We start from the raw sequence: 18,617 nt of genomic DNA, 5'->3' as shown, positions 1-18,617 counted from the left end.
AGCACTGTCCCTAGCTTCTTTTTGCTCAAGGCTAGCACTCTGCCACTTGAGCCACAGCGCCACTTCTGGCCGTTTTCTGTTTGTTTTTTGTTTTTTTTTTGGCCAGTCCTGGGCTTGGACTCAGGGCCTGAGCATTGTCCCTGGCTTCTCTTTGCTCAAGGCTAGCACTCTGCCACTTGAGCCATAGCGCCACTTCTGGCCATTTTCTGTATATGTGGTGCTGAGGAATCGAACCCAGGGCCTCATGTATACGAGGCAAGCACTCTTGCCACTAGGCCATATTCCCAGCCCCCTGGCCGTTTTCTGTATATGTGGTGCTGAGGAATTGAACCGAGGGTTTCATGTACACGAGGCAAACACTCTACCAGTAGGCTATATTCCCAGCACTGCCCCCCCCCTTCTTTTGGTAGTTAATTGGAGATGAGTCTCTTGAAGTTTTCCTGCCAGGGCTGACTTCAAAGCTCCATCTTCAGATCTCATTCTCCTGAGTAGTTAGGATCACAGGCATGCACCACTGAATTCTAATCTCTTTAAATTGTCTACTGAATCCCTTCACCTGGATAAGTCTCCTCCTCTTTCAAATGCAATGATTTAAAAATGAACAAATGAACTGGGTGCTGGTGTCTCATGCCTGTAATACTAACTACTCAGGAGGCTGAGATTGAGGATCTTGGTTCACAGACAGCGGGGACAGAAAAATCTGTGAGATTCTTATCTCCAATTAGCCACTGAAAAAATCTGCAAGTGGAGCTGTGGCTTAAGTTGTAGAACACTATCCCTGGACATAAAAAGCATTCACTGAATGCCTTCTGTGTACCAGACTCCAGGGATGTTGTGGAAAAAATAAAGGAGAGGGAGAGTGCTATCAATAAAAGAAGGTAATATATTAGAAGTAACTGATGAGGATGGATTGCTTATCCACAATAGTAAGGTTTCTCCAACAAATATTTTAACAGAGATCTAGTGACAGAAAGCCAGCTATATAAAGTTGGCAGAGAAAATTGCAGGCAAAGGCAAGGGCAAGTACAAAGACACTAAGGTGAGAATGATCTTGGCAGTTTGCAAGACCAATAACTCTGAGGAGCAGGGAATGAAAGGAGAATGGGATATGAGGCTAGAATGGTAAGATCAAATACAAGTGAAGAAACTGGATATTCATGAACATCCATAGATAAGGGTAATAACACATTTGCTAAGGTAAGATCTTTAGGAGACTTACAATGAAAATTATGAAAATTTATAAAACAAAGTCAACATCTTAAAAAGCAGATGTGTTCTACTCTCTATCCATATTGTCATTTACTGAACCTTGGAAGGCAAACATACTTTCATATGAGAAATTTTCTCATGTAACAGATTGTAAGCCAAGATCTGACAGTTGAATTGGTAGTCATTATCTTCTCAAAGCTGAGGAATCATATCGTCTATGATTGCAACCTTCACAGTTAAGTTAAACTATGTGAGTAGTTCCTTCCTTTGTAGTCCTAATTGGAGAAAAACAGCAAGCAAACCTTTCAGTGCCTGCTGAACAAAAATGAAGTATACACCAAGTGAGTTGTGACTCAGGGTGGTCATCCTCCATGTGTCTTTAGTGAAACTGTGAAATTATTTTTAGTTTTAATAAGTGGTTCCTTGTGTTCTCAGTTCAGTTCAGCAAATTGGCCAGAGCAGTGCTTTGCCACAGCATTTTCAGAGGGCCTGAAAAACTCTTCTTTCCTTTACGAAAGAACATTTGAATCCCAGTGTGATTAGGCCTTACTATAAAGACTAAAAGGGCTTCTCAGATCTTTGTTGTACGGGAGTTTGTCTCATGAAGTGGTACTTTTAGAAAAAACAACTCAATGAAGTCTTTGGTGGCATAGTGATTTTTATGGTTTTAATAATCACTAAATGCTACTAGGATCATCTCTCATCAAAGCACTTAGTACAGACAATGATGAAATTTGAGTAAGCTTTCAACAAAAAGCACTGTTTTTGTTTTTGATGCCAGTCCTGGAGTTTTAAATCAGGCCTGAGCACTGTCACTGAGCTTTTGTGCTTAAGGCTAGTTGTCTACCACACGAGCCAGAAACTCTACTTCCAGCTTTTGGATGAGTAATTGGCAAATTTCATGAACTTTTCTGCTTAGGCTAGCTTCAAATCTCAAGCCTGCTGAGTTGCTAGGATTACAGATGTGAGCCACTAGCACCTGGCTACTTTTGTATTCTTAATTAGTTCCCCAGGTTTGTTTTTTTTGTGGCACTGAGATTTGAACTCGGGGCCTGAACTTGCTAGGCAATTATTCTACCACCTGAGCCGTCTCCAGCTCTTTTGCTTGTTTCTAGAATTTGGTACACACACAAACATGTTCAACAGTTTAGGAAATTGCATTTACCTTTTTGTGCTGTTACTGGGGTTTGAACTTGGGGCCTAGGCACTACCCTTTAGCTCTTTGACATGACTGGTACTCTGCCTAAGCCACATTTCCACTTCAGCTTTTGGATGGTTTATTGGAGGTGTCTAATACTTGTTTAAATCTTTCAATACCACCCCTGCCTCCATCTAAGACATCTGAATAGCTAGAATTACAGGCATGAACCACCAGCCTCAAGCTAAAAAAGGCATAATTTCAAAGGGAAATTGAGCTGAGGAAGGACATACTCAATTATGTAAGACTAATTGCATTTTTTTTTTTTTTGGTCAGTTGTGGGGCTTGAACTCCAGGCTAGGGACATCCCTGAGCTTTTCTGCTCAAGGCAGTGTTCTGCCAATTTTAGCCACAGCTCCACTTCCAATTTTCTGATGGTTGTCATTCTCAAGAACTCAAGAACTTCCCTACCTGGGCTGTCTTTAAACCATATCTTCAGATCTCAGCTGAGTAGCCAGGATTATAGACCTGAGCCAATGCCCAGCTGAATGGCTGAGTTTTTTCTGTTGTTTTTTGGCCAGTCCTGGGGCTTGGACTCAGGGCCTGAGCACTGTCCCTGGCTTCCCTTTGCTCAAGGCTAGCACTCTGCCACTTGAGCCACAGCACCACTTCTGGCCATTTTCTGTATGTGGTGCTGGGGAATTGAACCCAGGGCCTCATGTATACGAGGCAAGCACTCTTGCCACTAGGCCATACCCCAGCCCCACGAATGGCTGAATTTTAGAAAAACATTTTAACACTGCATTTGAATTCCTAAACTTCCCAGTTTCTAAGACATTTAGTGTCTGACTTCTATTTATAAATGAGAAATTAAAATTTTCGAAGTTGCTTCATACCAGTCATAATTTGGGTGAGCAATAAAATTTTAGGGCAGTACTGGGGTTTCAATTTAGAGCATTGTGCTTGCTTAAACAGACTGTTCTATCACTGGGCCAGGTCTCTAGCCAATAGAAATTCTTTAACAACTGCCATGAAAAAACATGTTTTCAGTGTAGCTGCTCCAATAACGTACTACCAGATTATGAAGCTAAAGTTTAGGAAATCTGGGTGAGCAAAATACTATGTATCTGTTTATTGAATTATTACTATGTCCAATTGACACTGTATACAAACATGCATTTGCATTTACTTTGTGTGCCTGTGCTGGGGCTTGAATTCATGGCCTAGGTGCTATCCCCAATCTTCTTTTACTCAAGGCTAGAACTCTAAAACTTGAGCCACAGCTCCACTTCTGGTTTTTGTAGTTAAATGGAGAGGAGTCTTTCCTGCCCAGGCTGGCATCTGAATAGGATCTGAACCTCCTAAGTAACTACAATTACAGGTATGAACCACCACTGCTCAGCTCTTTGCATTCACTTTTAACATTTAGATGTCTATCAGTATGATTCCCTTTCTGTAGATTTTATAAGACAAAATGGTTTATCATTTGTCAGACATTACTACTGCTAGTACACTGTACTGATTACTCATTCCTTTTTCAATTTCCGTTAATAGTTGGTGTCTCTTTTTTCCTCAAGAAAACTTAGTATGTGAATACCAATTTCTGAGCCTAAGGTATGATCCCAGCCATCTCTACCTATGCTCCTATATACTTTTTACCAGATCGTTGTAATATTCTAAAGACACACTGTAATATTCTAAAGACACACTCCATGTTGTTAAATTTTTAGTTTTATTCAAACAAAATTGGACAAAATGAGACTCAGTGGGATTTACAAACAGCAGAGCATGCATGTACCATGTTCACCTACCCTTCTAACTCTCCCCACCTCTTCCTGGTCACTTTCCAAGTTCTTGATAGTTCCTCTTCTCCTTTCATGGGTTTTTTGGCACAGGTTTTTTACTCATGGCTTATGCATACCAGACAGGTGTTCTATCAGGTGAGCCTCACCTCTAGACTCTCCCCCTTTGCGTAGGATCTTGCTTCAACCATGGGACACACTGAGACAATCTATTTATACACCCTGCTTATGCTGATATGACAAGTATGATCCACCTTCTCCAGCTTTTCATTCACTGACTCTTGAAAATGTTTGGCCTATATTGCCTTTACACTCTGATTTTCCCTATCTCTGCCTTCCAAGTAGATAGTATTATAGGAGCCATGGACAAAAGAAAACAAGTACTGCTTGACTTAATCTATGGTTCCATTTTCCTGAAAATGATTTTACTTTTCCATTGAAGGTCCATTGTGTTTAGACTATTTTAAAATCTATTTTATTGACACCTAGGCTGATTTATGGGCTACTGTGGGTATCTTCCATGGGCATGCATTTACCTCTTGTATGTTTACTTCATTTGCTGATACATACCTTGGAATGGAACCTCCAATTTTGTTGTGAACAGTGGCTGTACCAATTTACATTCCCAACTGTAGGCGGAGGTCCATTTTCTCCATTCTTGCCTAACACTAGTAGCTCTAAGAATCTGAACCTACTGTAGTTCTCATTTGCAATTCTCCCATGGCTGAGAAAATTTTCTTAAATTGGTCATTTGATTTTAAGACCTATTCAAATCTTGTATAGCATTTTGGATTTTATTAGTTTGTGGGCATTATTATCCCATATGAATAGCAAAGATTTCCCCTAATCATTTCTCTCCATTTTTATCTCCGTTGCCATGCAGCTTTAATTTGATATAATCAGAGTAGTCCATCCCTTTTGGTTCCTGTGCTCTTGGGTTCTCATCTGGGAAACAATTCCAAGTATCAACTACTAACTACAATTAGGTCTGATCCACTTTGATTTTTGTACAGGAAGGGAAGTTTCTACTTTCAATCTTCTATGCATAGATATCCAATTTTCCAGTAACACTTGAGTTTCTGCTTCATCTACTACTCATAACCTATCATGAGTTTATTTTCATAAAACCGAGTATGTCCAAACCTGGCACATATAAATGTATACTTTTTGACGAACTATCTATCCCCTCAATCATTAGTGACATTGCCAAGATTTTTTTCTGCGTCCTTCCAATGTATGCCTTGGCAAGTGTAGTTTTTTAGTAGGCTATATATTGGGCCTTCACTCAGCTAGTTGAGATATTTTAGTTGGGAGAATTAAGATAATTTACATTCAGTTAATACTGAAAGATGTGCACTTGTTCCTATTACTCTGGTTCTTCCAAAGGTATTTTGTTACTTTATTCTTCTTAATCTCAAGTTTTATACTATTCTCCCTCTTCTTAGTGAAGAATTCCCTCAAGCATGTTTTGTAATGCTGGTTTAGTGGTCATAAATGTCCTTAGTCCATTCTTATCTTGGAATGTCTTTATTTCTCCTTCAAACCTGAAAGACAGCCTCGCTGGGTATAGTAATCTTGGCTGGCAGTTATTTTCTTTCAGAACTTGGAGTACATCATTCCATGCCCTCCTGGCATTTAGAGTTGCTTCTGAGAGATCTGCTGTTAATCTAATGTGTTTGCCTTTAAATGTTACTTTGTGCTTTTCTCTGGCAGACTGCAGAATTCTTTTTTTGTCTGTCACACTTGATAATGTAATTACGATATGTCTTGGATAAGTACTTATCTGGTCAGATCTACTTGGAGCTCTAAATGCTTCCTGTACATGGATATCCATGTTTTCCACAAGATCTGGGAAATTTTCTGATATTATTTTATTGAATAGGGCTGCTAGGCCTCCAACCCTTAGCTCCTCTCCTTCAGGTATGCCAATGAGACGGATGTTTGATTTTTTCATTAAATACTCAAGAGTTCGCCCTTGTTCTTCAATTTTTCTTTGTAGATTTCTCTCTAACACTAATTGTTCAAAAGACCTATCTTCAAGATCTGTTATTCTTTCTTCCAGTTGGTCTACTCGGTTAGTGCTTCTTCCTATTGATCTTGTCATCTGATGTACCTTTTCTGAGATTTCGCTTACATCCTCTTTCAAACCTTGTATTGATTCCTTTAACTCTCTGGTCTTGCTTGGCATACAGCCTTTTACCTGCTCAGATGTCTCATGGAAACATTCAGAGAGTTCCTTGGTACTTTCATCAAATGCTTTAGTCATTGTCCCCTTGAATTTCTCTCAGAGCCTCTTGAAATTTCGTCTGTAAAAGACAACTTTCTTTTTGTATTTTGTTCACTATAGAATCTTTGGAATGAGTTACCAGAGAATTAGAAACTTTAGATGTCTTATTACTTTCTTTTTATTTCTGGTGTTCATATGTTTAGACAACTTCCTATTTTGGGTTGGATACCTTTTCCACTTTTAGGTGATAAATGGCTTTCTCTTAACCTGCTTTAAGGAACCAGTTCTCTCTCCCTCCCCCAATAATGCTTAGCTTCTTTCCAGTTGGACTCTAGGTAAAATCTCCCTATGGCTTTGTTGGCTGTAATTAGTAGGTCTGAACACAATGAATCCCACCCCCCACCCTGGACTCTGAGAGACTATCTGTAGATCTTTCAGAAGTGTAGATCCTACAAATTATGCACTGTGATTATAAGTAAAAAAAAAACAACTGAACCAGGATATTATTGTTTTCTACGGTAACTGGTAATACTGGCTGTGTTACTAAGTCAATCTGATACAGGTAGCTTTAACTGCTGTGATGAGCCCAAAGCTTAGTCACTTCTGTAGTGTAGTCCTTGTGTTCCATGGAAGGAGTGGGAACAGGGATCACAGCTCCCCCTCTCAGTGACACATCCAGTCTTGACAGCAATGTGTGACCTGAGATGGAGTGGAGATAAGCAAGACAGAGCACCTTTGTGGGTACAGTTCACACAACAGCAACTATTTTGGAGTTTCCTTCCAAGAGTGGGGCTTAAAATTCCATCTTAGTTGTCCCAACCTGGGCACTGTCCAGGAACTGTATTCTCCTATGCATCAAGTTCAAATATCTGCCAAAGTTTGAGCAGGTCTTGATGATGGCTGGAATTGGATAGTTTCTTTCAGCTGGGAGTGTGAAGCTCTGCGGCAGAGCACCTGACCAATTTGTATAATTGCCTGGGCTTGATCCACAGCACTGTAAAAAAAAAAAAAAAAAAGAAAGAAAGAAAGAAAAGAAAAGAAAAAAATCTGGCAATACCATCAAAATAACAAAAGGGGAAGTTTAAAACTAGGTGAAAACTAAAAACATAAAGAGGAAAAAAATTAAGTTAACAAAAACAAACGTTTTCACTCTTGATGAGGCAGTCAGAACAATATTGCTAAGGGTCCTCCCTTTCTCTCCACCCTCAGTTGTGCTGCTCGCTATGTGAAAAGTTCTCTTAGCCCTTCTCATACTAGGAATGAGCTAGACTACACCAAACTCACTCCAGATTTCAGGCTGATGCTTCAGGAGTATGGGATATGCAAAGTAAATTGCAATCATATGGGCCGGGAGTAGGTAACAGAATACAAGGTACCTGCCACCCTAATGTCCCTTCAGATTTGGTTCGGTACAAAACCACAAATGACTGTTCAACCATCATCTCATAGTAAGTGCCCTAGTTTCAGTCTGTTTTCCATAGCATAAAACTCCTAGTGTGGGGGCTGGGAATATGACCTAGTGGTAAAGTGCTGACCTCCTATACATGAAGCCCTAGGTTCGATTCCTTAGCACCACATAGCTGGAAGTGGTGCTGTGGCTCAAGTGGTAGAGTGCTAGTCTTGAGCAAAAAGAAGCCAGGGACAGTGCTCAGGCCCTGAGTTCAAGTCCCAGGACTGGCAAAAAACAAAACTCCTAGTGTGTTTATGCCAAAGTCACTTCTCTGAGCTATCTCACTATGTTCTAGAAGAATTACAACAGTACTTTCTTTCCTTGTCTACCCCAGCTGTGTTCTATTGTCAGTAGAGTCTAGATAATCGTTTCTTGTACTATTCTACCATCAAAAATCTGTAGATTTAACCAGGTCTCATTCCAGTGCTCATCTCCTCCACTGTGGAGCTACACACCTGCTGCTCAGGTTCTGTTGTAGAGGAAATAGATCCAGATATTTTGCCATCATGATGTCAGCCTTTCCAGGAACCAAAAACAATTATTGGGGGGAGGGGGGGTGGGCGCAATGAAACATGGGAGCACCACCCCCAACCATCTCTAGGACAAGACTAATTTCAAATATGTAATACACAGGAAAACCTCATCTATGGCACTAAGAAACAACAGCCAGATAGTTATTAGGTGAGCAGAGTCATTCTATAGCATCCCAATCCTTCTGTTTCTTCTATCTCCCAAATGCAATCTAGCATGAATTTTACTGGTACATTTATCTTGCAAAAAAAGGAGGGAGGGGAAGGAACCTTTCTTCTGCCAAGGGCCATTTGGTTATTTATAAACAACATTCATGAGCCACAGATAATTATCAAAACTAGATACTGTGTATTGAATTCACTTTCATGAGCTCCCTCTGAGCTCCCATCTCCAAATCAACTGCTAGTCACATGTCTGACACATTTATATTTTCAAGCTATCCTAGCTCCCAGGCACCAACACATGAAACTGCTCATTCTTTATCAAAGGGAGGGGAAAGGAGAAACTAAAAATAGAGTAAGCAAGAAAGTGAGCACTCCACTCCTGAGTATAATAGGAGAAACCTCACAAGAATGTAAAATGAAAAAAAAATCACGTAAAAAACAATTCACATTATCCACAACAAGGTAACAAGCTAGTACAAAGGATCAAATTCATGGGTGTCTAGTGTATTCAAAAGTTAGGGAAACCAGTACAGCTGCAACAAAGTAGTCAAATATAAAAGAGAAGAAAGAAAGAGATCCAAGTAGCAATGTGTGATACATTATTTAAGGAGCTTTTGAAATGTTGTTTCTCATCCTAATCCCTGGAGCCTATAAATGTAGCAACCTTATTTAGAAAGTCTTTACAGAATCAAGTAAGTTAATAATGTGTCCTTTTTAAAAAACTGGAAGAAGTGGACATGCAAAGTGGGAAGCAGCAATGAAGAATATGTCATCACAAGCCAAAGAAACCATGGACTTCCATTTTATAGCAATACACTCAAAATCTTAACTTTCAACTGTGTTTTCTTTCCACAGGTATACACCATCATGCCAGGCTTGTTCCTTTTCTTTTAGTTGGTTCTGATAGGATCTCCCTAACTTGTTACTGTTGGCCTTAAACCTTGATCCTGTTTCTGCCTCCTCAGTAGCAGAGATTTCATGTGCCATTACAGCCATGCATAGCATGTGTTGTGTTAAGTTCTATCTGATTTTATTTAAAATTCTATTTGCAGAAACGATTTTGCTTACAAAAAGGCACAAAAGGGAACTTTCTGGATGATGGAAATGTTTTGACTATGACGACTTTATGACTCAGAATTCATAGATTATACATAAAGAGGTCTATTTTATTGCATGTATACTGATTAAACAAAAAGCAAGACAAAAAAAAGCTAGGTGGCAGTGTCTCATGCCTGTAACCCTAGCTACTCAGGACGCTAAGATCTGAGGATTACAGTTCCAAGCTAGCCAGGGCAGGAAAGTCTATGAGACTCTTATCTCCACTTAACCAGCAAAAAACTAAAATGGAGCCAGCTAAAGTGAGCAAAAAAAAGCTGTTTCTCAGACCTCAGCCTACAGAGTAGCTGCCACTAGAGGTGCAAAACTAAACCTTATCTTTTGAACATCAATTGCGTTTGATATCATGCAAATAAATGCTGCTTGATGTTTTTATTTTAATATATAATAAAAAAGCATTAAAAATCTGAAAAGTATTCAGTGCATTTCTTTAGCTTTGTTTGCTTGGGGTTTTTTGAAAAATGCTGGGATATCTGTGTGTCCCAGAATGTAATAGAACAATTTCAATTAGGTAAAACTTACTGTAAGATTTTTATTCTTCCCAAGTTATAAGCAAGCAAGTGCTTTTAATGATACTTAATAAAAACAGATAAGCCAAGCACTCATAGCTAACACCTGTAATCCTAGCTACTGAGGAAGCTGAGATCTAAGGATTGTAGTTCGAAGCCTGATGGGGCAGAAAAGCCGTTGAGACTCCAATAAACTACTTAGAAAAAAACAGAAGTGTTGCTGTGGCTCAAGTGGTAGAGCACTTGCCCAAAGCACAGAGGGGCTCAGGGACAGAACACAGGCCTGAATTCAGGCCCCAAGACTGGCAAACAAAACAAAACAAACACAAAACACAGATAATGCAAGTATTTAAAAATAATTTAGGAGAGGTGGGTTCACAAGCCTGAACTAAACCAAGCAAAGTTCTTTCGGTGGTTTACTTTTGTTGGGAGGAAAAGGCTGAGAAATGTTCTAAAATGAAAACAGTTCTAAAATGAAAACAGTAACAAGAGTCAAGAATAAGCAATAAGAAGAAGAGTCAAGGGTCTGTAGATGGTTGTAATCCCAATAGGAGGAACAGCTGGGTGGTTGTTGCTCAGGTTTGTAATCCTAGCTACTCAGAATGCTAAAACAGATCCGGATCTCAGTTGAAGCCAGCCCAGGAAGAACATTCTAAAACTCATCTCCAATTAGGCAGCAGAAAGCCAGAAGTAGAGGCATGACTCAAGTGGTAGAGCACCAGGGGAGAAGGCAAGGCACCAAGTTCAAGCCCTATTATTGATACACAAAATAAGAAAAAAAAATTGAGTCCAAAAGTAATTCAGAGAAGGCAACCTAATAGGCTCTCTAGCTCAATCATTAGGAATTAGAATCCTTCAAAAGGATGAACAAGGCTGCCGCCGCTGCTACCATCATGCCAGCCCCTCGGGTCTCAGCAAGGCTGGGTGATGCTCCAGGATGGGAGACAAGCCAATTTGGGAGCAGATTGGATACAGCTTCATTCAACATCACTACCAGTTATTTGATAATGACAGAACCCAACTAGGAGCAATTTATATTGATGCATCATGCCTTACATGGGAAGGACAGCAGTTCCAGGGAAAAGCTGCCATTGTGAAGTTGTCTAGCCTTTCGTTCCAGAAAATCCAGCACAGTATCACTGCACAGGACCATCAGCCCACACCAGATAGCTGTATCATCAGTATGGTTGTGGGCCAGCTCAAGGCTGATGAAGACCCCATCATGGGGTTCCACCAGATGTTTCTATTAAAGAACATCAATGATGCTTGGGTTTGCACCAATGACATGTTCAGGCTTGCCCTGCACAACTTTGGCTGACCTCCTCCTGACCACTTATTCACGCTGTTTCCTCCTCCTTTTCCCGATACTATCACACTCCTTCAGATGCTCCAAATATCATACACAAATAAGCAAGGCTGAGGTGGGAGTAGGTGCAGTGCTCTGCCCCCACCAAGGTGTTGTACATGATGTTTGGATGTTAGATTAGTTGCATTTGACAGGAGAAGTTTGTGTTGTACCAGCGCATGCCTTGGAAAGACTTAAGTAATGCAACAGGTTGTCTTTTTTTTTTAATCTACTGACAAGATGCTCTAGTAACCCAAAGAAGTGAAGGAGAAAGCAGCTGCCTCACCGCCCAGATATTGATTTGTTCAGATGTTTCAAATGCCTCATGATACAATAAAACCACAAAAATTTTCTTAACAGTTTAAAAAAAAAAGGATGAACAAAAACACGGTTACAGAATCAGTAAGATCTGTTAAGAGTGGAAGGAAGTCATTCAAACTATACTTAAAAATGAATTTTTGAAAACTGTTTAAAAAACATTTTAACTCACAGTTGGACAGAACGTCCAACTTTTAAGTTTTTCATAAAATTAATCTAAGGTCATCAGCCCAGAAAGCCTGGAGTGTAATTAGAATGCTGGGAAGTTAAGATTCTAAGGAGGGGCTGGGGATATAGCCTAGTGGCAAGAGTGCCTGCCTCGGATGCACGAGGCCCTAGGTTCGGTTCCCCAGCACCACATATACAGAAAACGGCCAGAAGCGGCGCTGTGGCTCAAGTGGCGGAGTGCTGGCCTTGAGCGGGAGGAGGCCAGGGACAGTGCTCAGGCCCTGAGTCCAAGGCCCAGGACTGGCCAAAAAAAAAAAAAGATTCTAAGGAGATGGATATGTTGTATGTGCTATAGGGAATCCTAAATAAAGTTGTGTTTTAGCAGGTAAAATTTGACAGACATCCCAAATGAGTAAATAAAAGACCCAGGGTTAAAACTTTCTAATGGGGTACAGGTGGCTCATGCCTATAATCCTAGCTACTTAGGAGGGCAGGGACCTGGAAAATCTTGGTTCAAAGCCAGCCTGGGCAGTAAAGCCCATGACATTCCATCTTCAATAACCAGCAGCCAGGCAAAAAGCATGGCTTGTGGTGGGGAAGCACCCACAAGCAAATCAAGCAGAACAGACCCAAGGTCAGAACTCAAGACAGGGAAGAGAGGAGAACAACTACATTGTGAATCCTAAATCAGAAAGGGATGGTAGAATTCTAAGATGGCAAAGATAAGCTGAAATGGTGTCATCTAATGGTTGTCTTGTGTCCTGTAATAAATCCTTCTCTACCCTAAGGGAGAGAGGGAAGACTGGAAATTGGATAGCTTTGCATGATGGGTACTTTTATGCATTTTACTTCTTTTTGCCAGTACTAGGGCTTGAATGCAAGGCCTCATGTGTGCGCTCTTTCTCTCTGCTTTTTCACTCAAAACTAGATGGCACTTTACCATGAGTCAAACCACCACTTACTTTCATGTACCAGATTTGTGAAAAATCATCCCCAAATATACAATTACTTTCTGTGATGCTGATTTTGGATAAAACAAAAAGATCAACCTCATGGTGAAATTCTCCCTTGCATGACTTTGAACTGAGACTTAACTCAGAACAGAACTATACCATGAATACTACATCTGAGACTCCAATTTGACAACTCAACTCTGCCAATCTTGGGACTTGTTAGCCTCCGAAAATGCATGTCAATTCCTTATAATAATTCATATATACACACACACACCTACAATATGCCTATTTTATTGGTTCTGTTTCTAGGGAAAACATTAAATTTCTGGCCTCCTGGTGCTTACCATAGGTTGGGATCTTACACTAACTGTACAGAAAGAGGAGGCAGAGTAAACTTACCCCATATTTACCTCAGTTTAGGCTCTGTGCCTGGTCTGTACTGTGAATGGGAAGACATGAGGTGGGGGAATATAAATATAAAACATTTCCCAAACACATATCACTACTCTCTTGACATAATTGTGAGTGGATTAAAAATAGAAGTTTCTGGGCTGGGGATATAGCCTAGTGGCAAGAGTGCCTGCCTCGGATACACGAGGCCCTAGGTTCGATTCCCAGCACCACATATACAGAAAACGGCCAGAAGCGGCGCTGTGGCTCAAGTGGCAAAGTGCTAGCCTTGAGCGGGAAGAAGCCAGGGACAGTGCTCAGGCCCTGAGTCCAAGGCCCAGGACTGGCCAAAAAAAAAATTGAAGTTTCTGGGGCTGGGATATGGCCTAGTGGCAAGAGTGCCTGCCTCATATACATGAGGCCCTGGGTTCGATTCCCCAGCACCACATATACAGAAAATGGCCAGAAGTGGCGCTGTGGCTCAAGTGGCAGGGTGCTAGCCTTGAGCAAAAAGAAGCCAGGGATAGTGCTCAGGCCCTGAGTCCAAGCCCCAGGACTGGCCAAAAAAAAAAAAAAAAAAAAAAAGAAGTTTCAGGGCTGGGAATGTGGCTTAGTGGTAAAGTGCTTGCCTACCATGTACGAAGCCCTGGGTTCGATTCCTCAGCATCACACAAACAGAAAAAGCCAGAAATGGCACTGTGGCTCAAGAGGTAGAGTGCTAGCCTTGAGCAAAAAGAAGCCAGGGACAGTGCTCAGGCCCTGAGTCCAAGCCCCAGGACTGGCCTAAATAAGTAAATAAATAAAATTCCAGTTCCCTTAGATTTCTGGCTAAAGCTATAAAGATCTCCCTCTTTAACTTCCAAGAAAGAGGATAAATACAATCTCTTCATAGCTGTCCTTAAGTTTCAGTGTAGGCCCAGCGAGCTGAACAAAATTGCATTATCTTGAGTCTAAAGTTACACTATTGCCTTTACATTTTCCTTAGTTCTTTCTTCTTCACTGATGTTAGTAGTGGTGGGCATTTGGATGTGCTGAGGAAGGTGTGGAAAAAAGAAACTTTCCCCCTATACCAGCAACAAAGGTCAACAGCACTACTTCAACTATTAAACTCATTCTTTTCACTTAAAATGCTTAATCTGGTTTTTAGAAATCCACATTTATTCATTGAAACAAAACACTGTCCAAATAAAAAGCCCCCCTTTTTTTTGTGGGTCACAGGGCCTGAGCACTGTCCTAGAGCTCTTCAGCTCAAGGCTAGTGCTCTACCAATTTGAGCCACAGCTCCACTTTTGATTTTCTGGTGGCTAATGGCAGATAAAGTCTCAGGGACTTTCCTGCCCAGGCGGGCTTCAAACTGTGATCCTCAGATCTCTGCTTCCTGAGTAGCTAGGATTACAGGCACCTGGCTAAGAAGCAAACTCTTAATACATGCCAGTCCAATCTTAGATGTGAGAAATACAAAAATAAAGACATGCTAGCAGTCCCAAGAGAAACCAGTAAGTAACAGCTGTTCAAAGACAACAAGGAACATCTGGTGAGAACATAAGGCTTTGCAGAAATGCTGATAGGCTACCAGTAGGAAACAGGTAATGATTCCAAGATTAAGTATTTTCAGGGCAAAAATTGCCATTTGGGGTATGAACATTTCTGAACATGAGAACTTCTATGGTTCTAGCATGGTAAATATATACACATCATGAAATTAGCTAAATTTGAGAATGTGATTCATCATTATTCACAGCTGTTCAAATTAGGACCCTTTCAAAATAGGCAAAGGTTCCAACTGCAATAAATTAGGGCCAAGACCCATTTGTTATATGAACACAGAATGGTACGCTTACTCCAGAATTTGTTTCATATACTAATATTGCATTTTAATCTTGAGGCTGTTCTAAACTAGTGAATAACCCCTTAAAAAGCTTGCATGTTTCCTATGTGCATCTGATGATTAAAGCAAATTTAAAAAAAAAAACACTTACATTTTCCGGTCATATATTCATGCCATGAGTGTTGGTAAGGCTATTTTTAAACTTTACTATTCCTTAAAAAAAAAAGGGAAAGGAATTTTAAGTAAATTTTAACGACCCAACCATCAAAAAGTTCTCATACTAACATGTAGAATTTCCTGAACTTTCCAACACCACCTAGTAAGATCAAAGGCTTTATGAGCCGTTTTATCCACAACCTTGAGACAGTCCTTGAGAAACCTGAGGATGCTACACCAACAGAATACAGGTCACTGTGACATGGCCCACATCACTTCGCTAAGTCACAAGTGTAGCTCACCTGACCCTGATCAGGCTTCTTTCTAGAACTTTTCCTCCCCCAAAGACTTCGATTTCGGGCATAAAAACAGAAGCTTTTATCTGATTCCTGGAAGGTCACCCGGGTCTGGTCCGGGTTTTGTGGCATCCACCTCAGCCCCTAACCCGGTGGCCTTCAAGTTCCAAGGGTTGGCCGACCCTGGAGCGGCCACAGCCCTTCACACTAAGGCTGCACCAATCCCCTTCCCCAAAAGCCCACATGGGGCCCCACGCACACCCACGAGGGCCAAGTCACATATCTACCAGCAGCCCTCCAAAGTCGATCTGGGTTGCTAGCACGCCTGGTTGGTGCACCGAGCCCCGTCCCGGGCCCCTAGGCCACCTGCCTACCCCAGTTTGAATCTGGAACCGAGTAGGCGGGAACAGACCTTTCCCGTCCCACCTCCCTCCCGCCTCCCCTCCCCCACCCTCTCCCTTCAGACGCCAAGGCTGGTCCGCCAAGAAAAAAGACCCCCACCGGCCCGGGCCGTCCCGCCTTCAGAGCTAGAAAGACCCCCACCCAACCTCACTGTGACCCCTTTGTGTCCCCCCTAAAGCCATCTGTACCCCTGCCCCCTCCCCCACCTCAAGATGGAGACGCGAGACCGCCCAGCCTCTTCCCCCCCCCCCCATTGTCCTCACGGTCCCGCCGGAGCGAGTCCGTTACCCTCCCCCACATTCCTGCACAACCGTCTCCGAAGGTAGTTAACTATCTCACCGCAGGCTGCACCCCGTCCCCCGCCCCCTGAGAATTTTCCAGAGCCCTGCCCTCCACCCCCGCCACGCACCTCACCCCCGGCAGAAAGCGCAGATCCCTGAAGGGAACCTCCGCGCACAGGCCGGCGACCACCCCAGGCCAGGGCCAGGGCCCGGGGCCGGGCTCCAGCTCCCGCCGCGAGAGGCTCCCCTCCCCTCCACTCAAACCGGTCCTGGGGATCACCCCCTCTTTCGGGGGGACCCAGACCCCGGCGATCCTGCCCGCCTCACCTCGCACGACCCGCGCGGACGGCCCACCTAAAATTAGAAAGCGGCGTAGCGCCCGCTCACGTGCGCGCTCAACGGACGAGTGAGTCACAACCACGCCCCCTCTCGCCGAGGACGCGCTGACGTCACCCGCTTCCCCGAAGGGTGACGTCAGCGCGCCGGCGGGAGGCGGCGGGTAGAATACTCAGTGGGTTCCGATGCCTTAAAGGGACCAGGCCTTAAATTATGAAAGGTTATGAGATCAGTGTTCCTCTTACCTCCGGGTAGAATCAGAGTTCGACTTTGCCCTTTTGAGCCGTAGAAGGGTGATGAAAGCAAGAGCTCCACCTCACTCTGAACCTCCTCCAGAAAGCCCTCTCGATGAGCCACAAGAACATATTAATTGCCCTGTGATTCGAACCCAAAAGTCTGGAAGAGTTTGCTGTGCCCTTCCTCATCACTACCACCTCTCAGCCTAGGCCCTGATGATAGAGAAAAGCTGTGGTTGAGATTTTTATGTGATCTATCTATTGGCTGTGACTAGGCCCATGTGTCACTGTTTTGGTTATGTCCAAATTCTCCTTATTCCTGTGAACTGAAACCTGTTACTTAACCTCTCTGTATTCAACTCATGGCTTGGTCTCCAACCCTCTCCCAACAATGAAGGTTGCTGTGAAAGCTTCCTGAGGGCAGGATCCCAGTTATCAGTTTGCTGCAGAGCTCGGGGTACTGAAGGTTCTCCTTTATCTTCCCAGCCTTTCTCCTTCCATTCTTTCACCTCTTTTGAGAGATGCATGTTGTTTGTTCCCCTTTTGCTGGTGAGGAGGAAAAGCACGATTTCGCAGCTAATGAGTGCCAAGATGGGAGTCAAGCAGACTCCAAAGTTCACGGATTTTGGTGATAAGGTTTTGGCTCCTCTTAATCCTAGCCCTGCCAGATCTACCCTTGCCCAGATTTCCTTTCTGGAACTACGCGGAGGTCATCCCGCGCGGGTCAAGTCTTCACCGAACACACCAGTGGCCGGAGCTGCCCACATGAAGAGCTCTTGGTTTCTCCTCTCTGTCTTCATCTTCTTTACAACAGAAAATTTCCCATCGGAACAGTATGTTCATGCCAAAAAACAAATTAGAGACAATGTAGCTCCTCAAAAATTTTAAGCAAAATGGTTGGTGGATACTGTGTCCTGGAAATTGAACCACGTGGGTGAGCATCAGCTGTCAGTTTTGTTTTGTTTTTTTCTGACAATCATTCTTGGTTCTAGGTTAACTACCCTTGCCAGATATACCAGAAACACCTCCCCTCTCCCGCGCCCCAGCGCACTTCTAACACATTCCTGGCTCCTCTCAGTCTCCAACCATCGCCATCCCCTCTCCTGTGTGTTCCCACCCCCAGCCTACCCCCTCACCCGGAGCTGATAGCTTTGCCTGCTGCTCTTCCTGTTTTGCCAGGTTTTCAGGTATCTGTGCTCAATTACCTTGGGGGATGGGGGTCCCTGGAAGATGATACACACACACACACACACACACACACACACACACACACACACACACACAGAGCAAGGTGTGGGGGAGGGGACAGCAGCTTCTTCCTTTGTTTATAGCTGTGTGCTGCCTTTGGGCCAGCCAGGACAGCCTCTGTTTTATAACTATAGGAACTAAAGGTGTCAGGGAGGTAAACTACTTGAGAGCCCAAGGCCTGTTAGGGATAGAGGGGTCTAGTCACTTCTAGCCCACTTCTTTTAACATGAGTCACCGTCCTCTGTTATAAGACTGAGTTAGGACAGTGGGCCTGGGACATGTGTGGCAATCAATAGCATGTGTCCTGTATATAATGGAAGGGACATAAGGAAAAATTGAGAACATAGCTTCTAAAGATTCCTGGCTCTTCCACCTTGCCCTTTCCTTCTCTCTTCTGTTCTGTTTCCAGACAGGTGAGGCGGTCATTCTTCCTCAGATCTAGGGATCATTTCCCACAGAATGACACCATGAGATCCATTGCCATTTTTAAATCTTCCGTAATAATGATCTT

The 18,617-nt window shown here is 42.8% G+C and overlaps 1 protein-coding gene, 1 long non-coding RNA gene and 1 other non-coding gene across 3 annotated transcripts; 2 read left to right on the top strand and 1 right to left on the bottom strand.

The window, feature by feature from the left end:
- Nucleotides 1-4,060: 4,060 nt before the first annotated feature.
- On the bottom strand, nt 4,061-16,678 carry LOC125359605. Its single transcript, XR_007212585.1, has 3 exons — nt 16,614-16,678; nt 15,303-15,364; nt 4,061-7,370 (listed from the first exon to the last, which is right to left on the bottom strand). It is a non-coding gene; the product is annotated as an uncharacterized LOC125359605 (long non-coding RNA).
- Nucleotides 11,084-11,475, top strand: LOC125359604 (nuclear transport factor 2-like). Its single transcript, XM_048357409.1, has one exon. It carries the CDS (start codon nt 11,084-11,086, stop codon nt 11,462-11,464), a length of 381 nt encoding a protein of 126 aa, XP_048213366.1. The 3' UTR covers nt 11,465-11,475.
- LOC125360290 lies at nt 13,261-13,392 on the top strand. The gene has a single exon (XR_007212690.1). It is a non-coding gene; the product is annotated as a small nucleolar RNA SNORA51 (small nucleolar RNA).
- Nucleotides 16,679-18,617: the final 1,939 nt, after the last annotated feature.

Source organism: Perognathus longimembris, chromosome 11, assembly GCF_023159225.1.
Source record: "Perognathus longimembris pacificus isolate PPM17 chromosome 11, ASM2315922v1, whole genome shotgun sequence".
In the NCBI taxonomy this organism is placed as follows: Eukaryota; Metazoa; Chordata; class Mammalia; order Rodentia; family Heteromyidae; genus Perognathus; species Perognathus longimembris.
Note: the sequence above shows the minus strand (reverse complement) of the source record. Positions and strands in the feature narration are given on the sequence as shown.

Bases quoted from the DNA above. Each gene is read 5' to 3' on its own strand.
- LOC125359604 (XM_048357409.1), top strand. From the start codon at position 11,084: ATGGGAGACAAGCCAATTTGGGAGCAGATTGGATACAGCTTCATTCAA.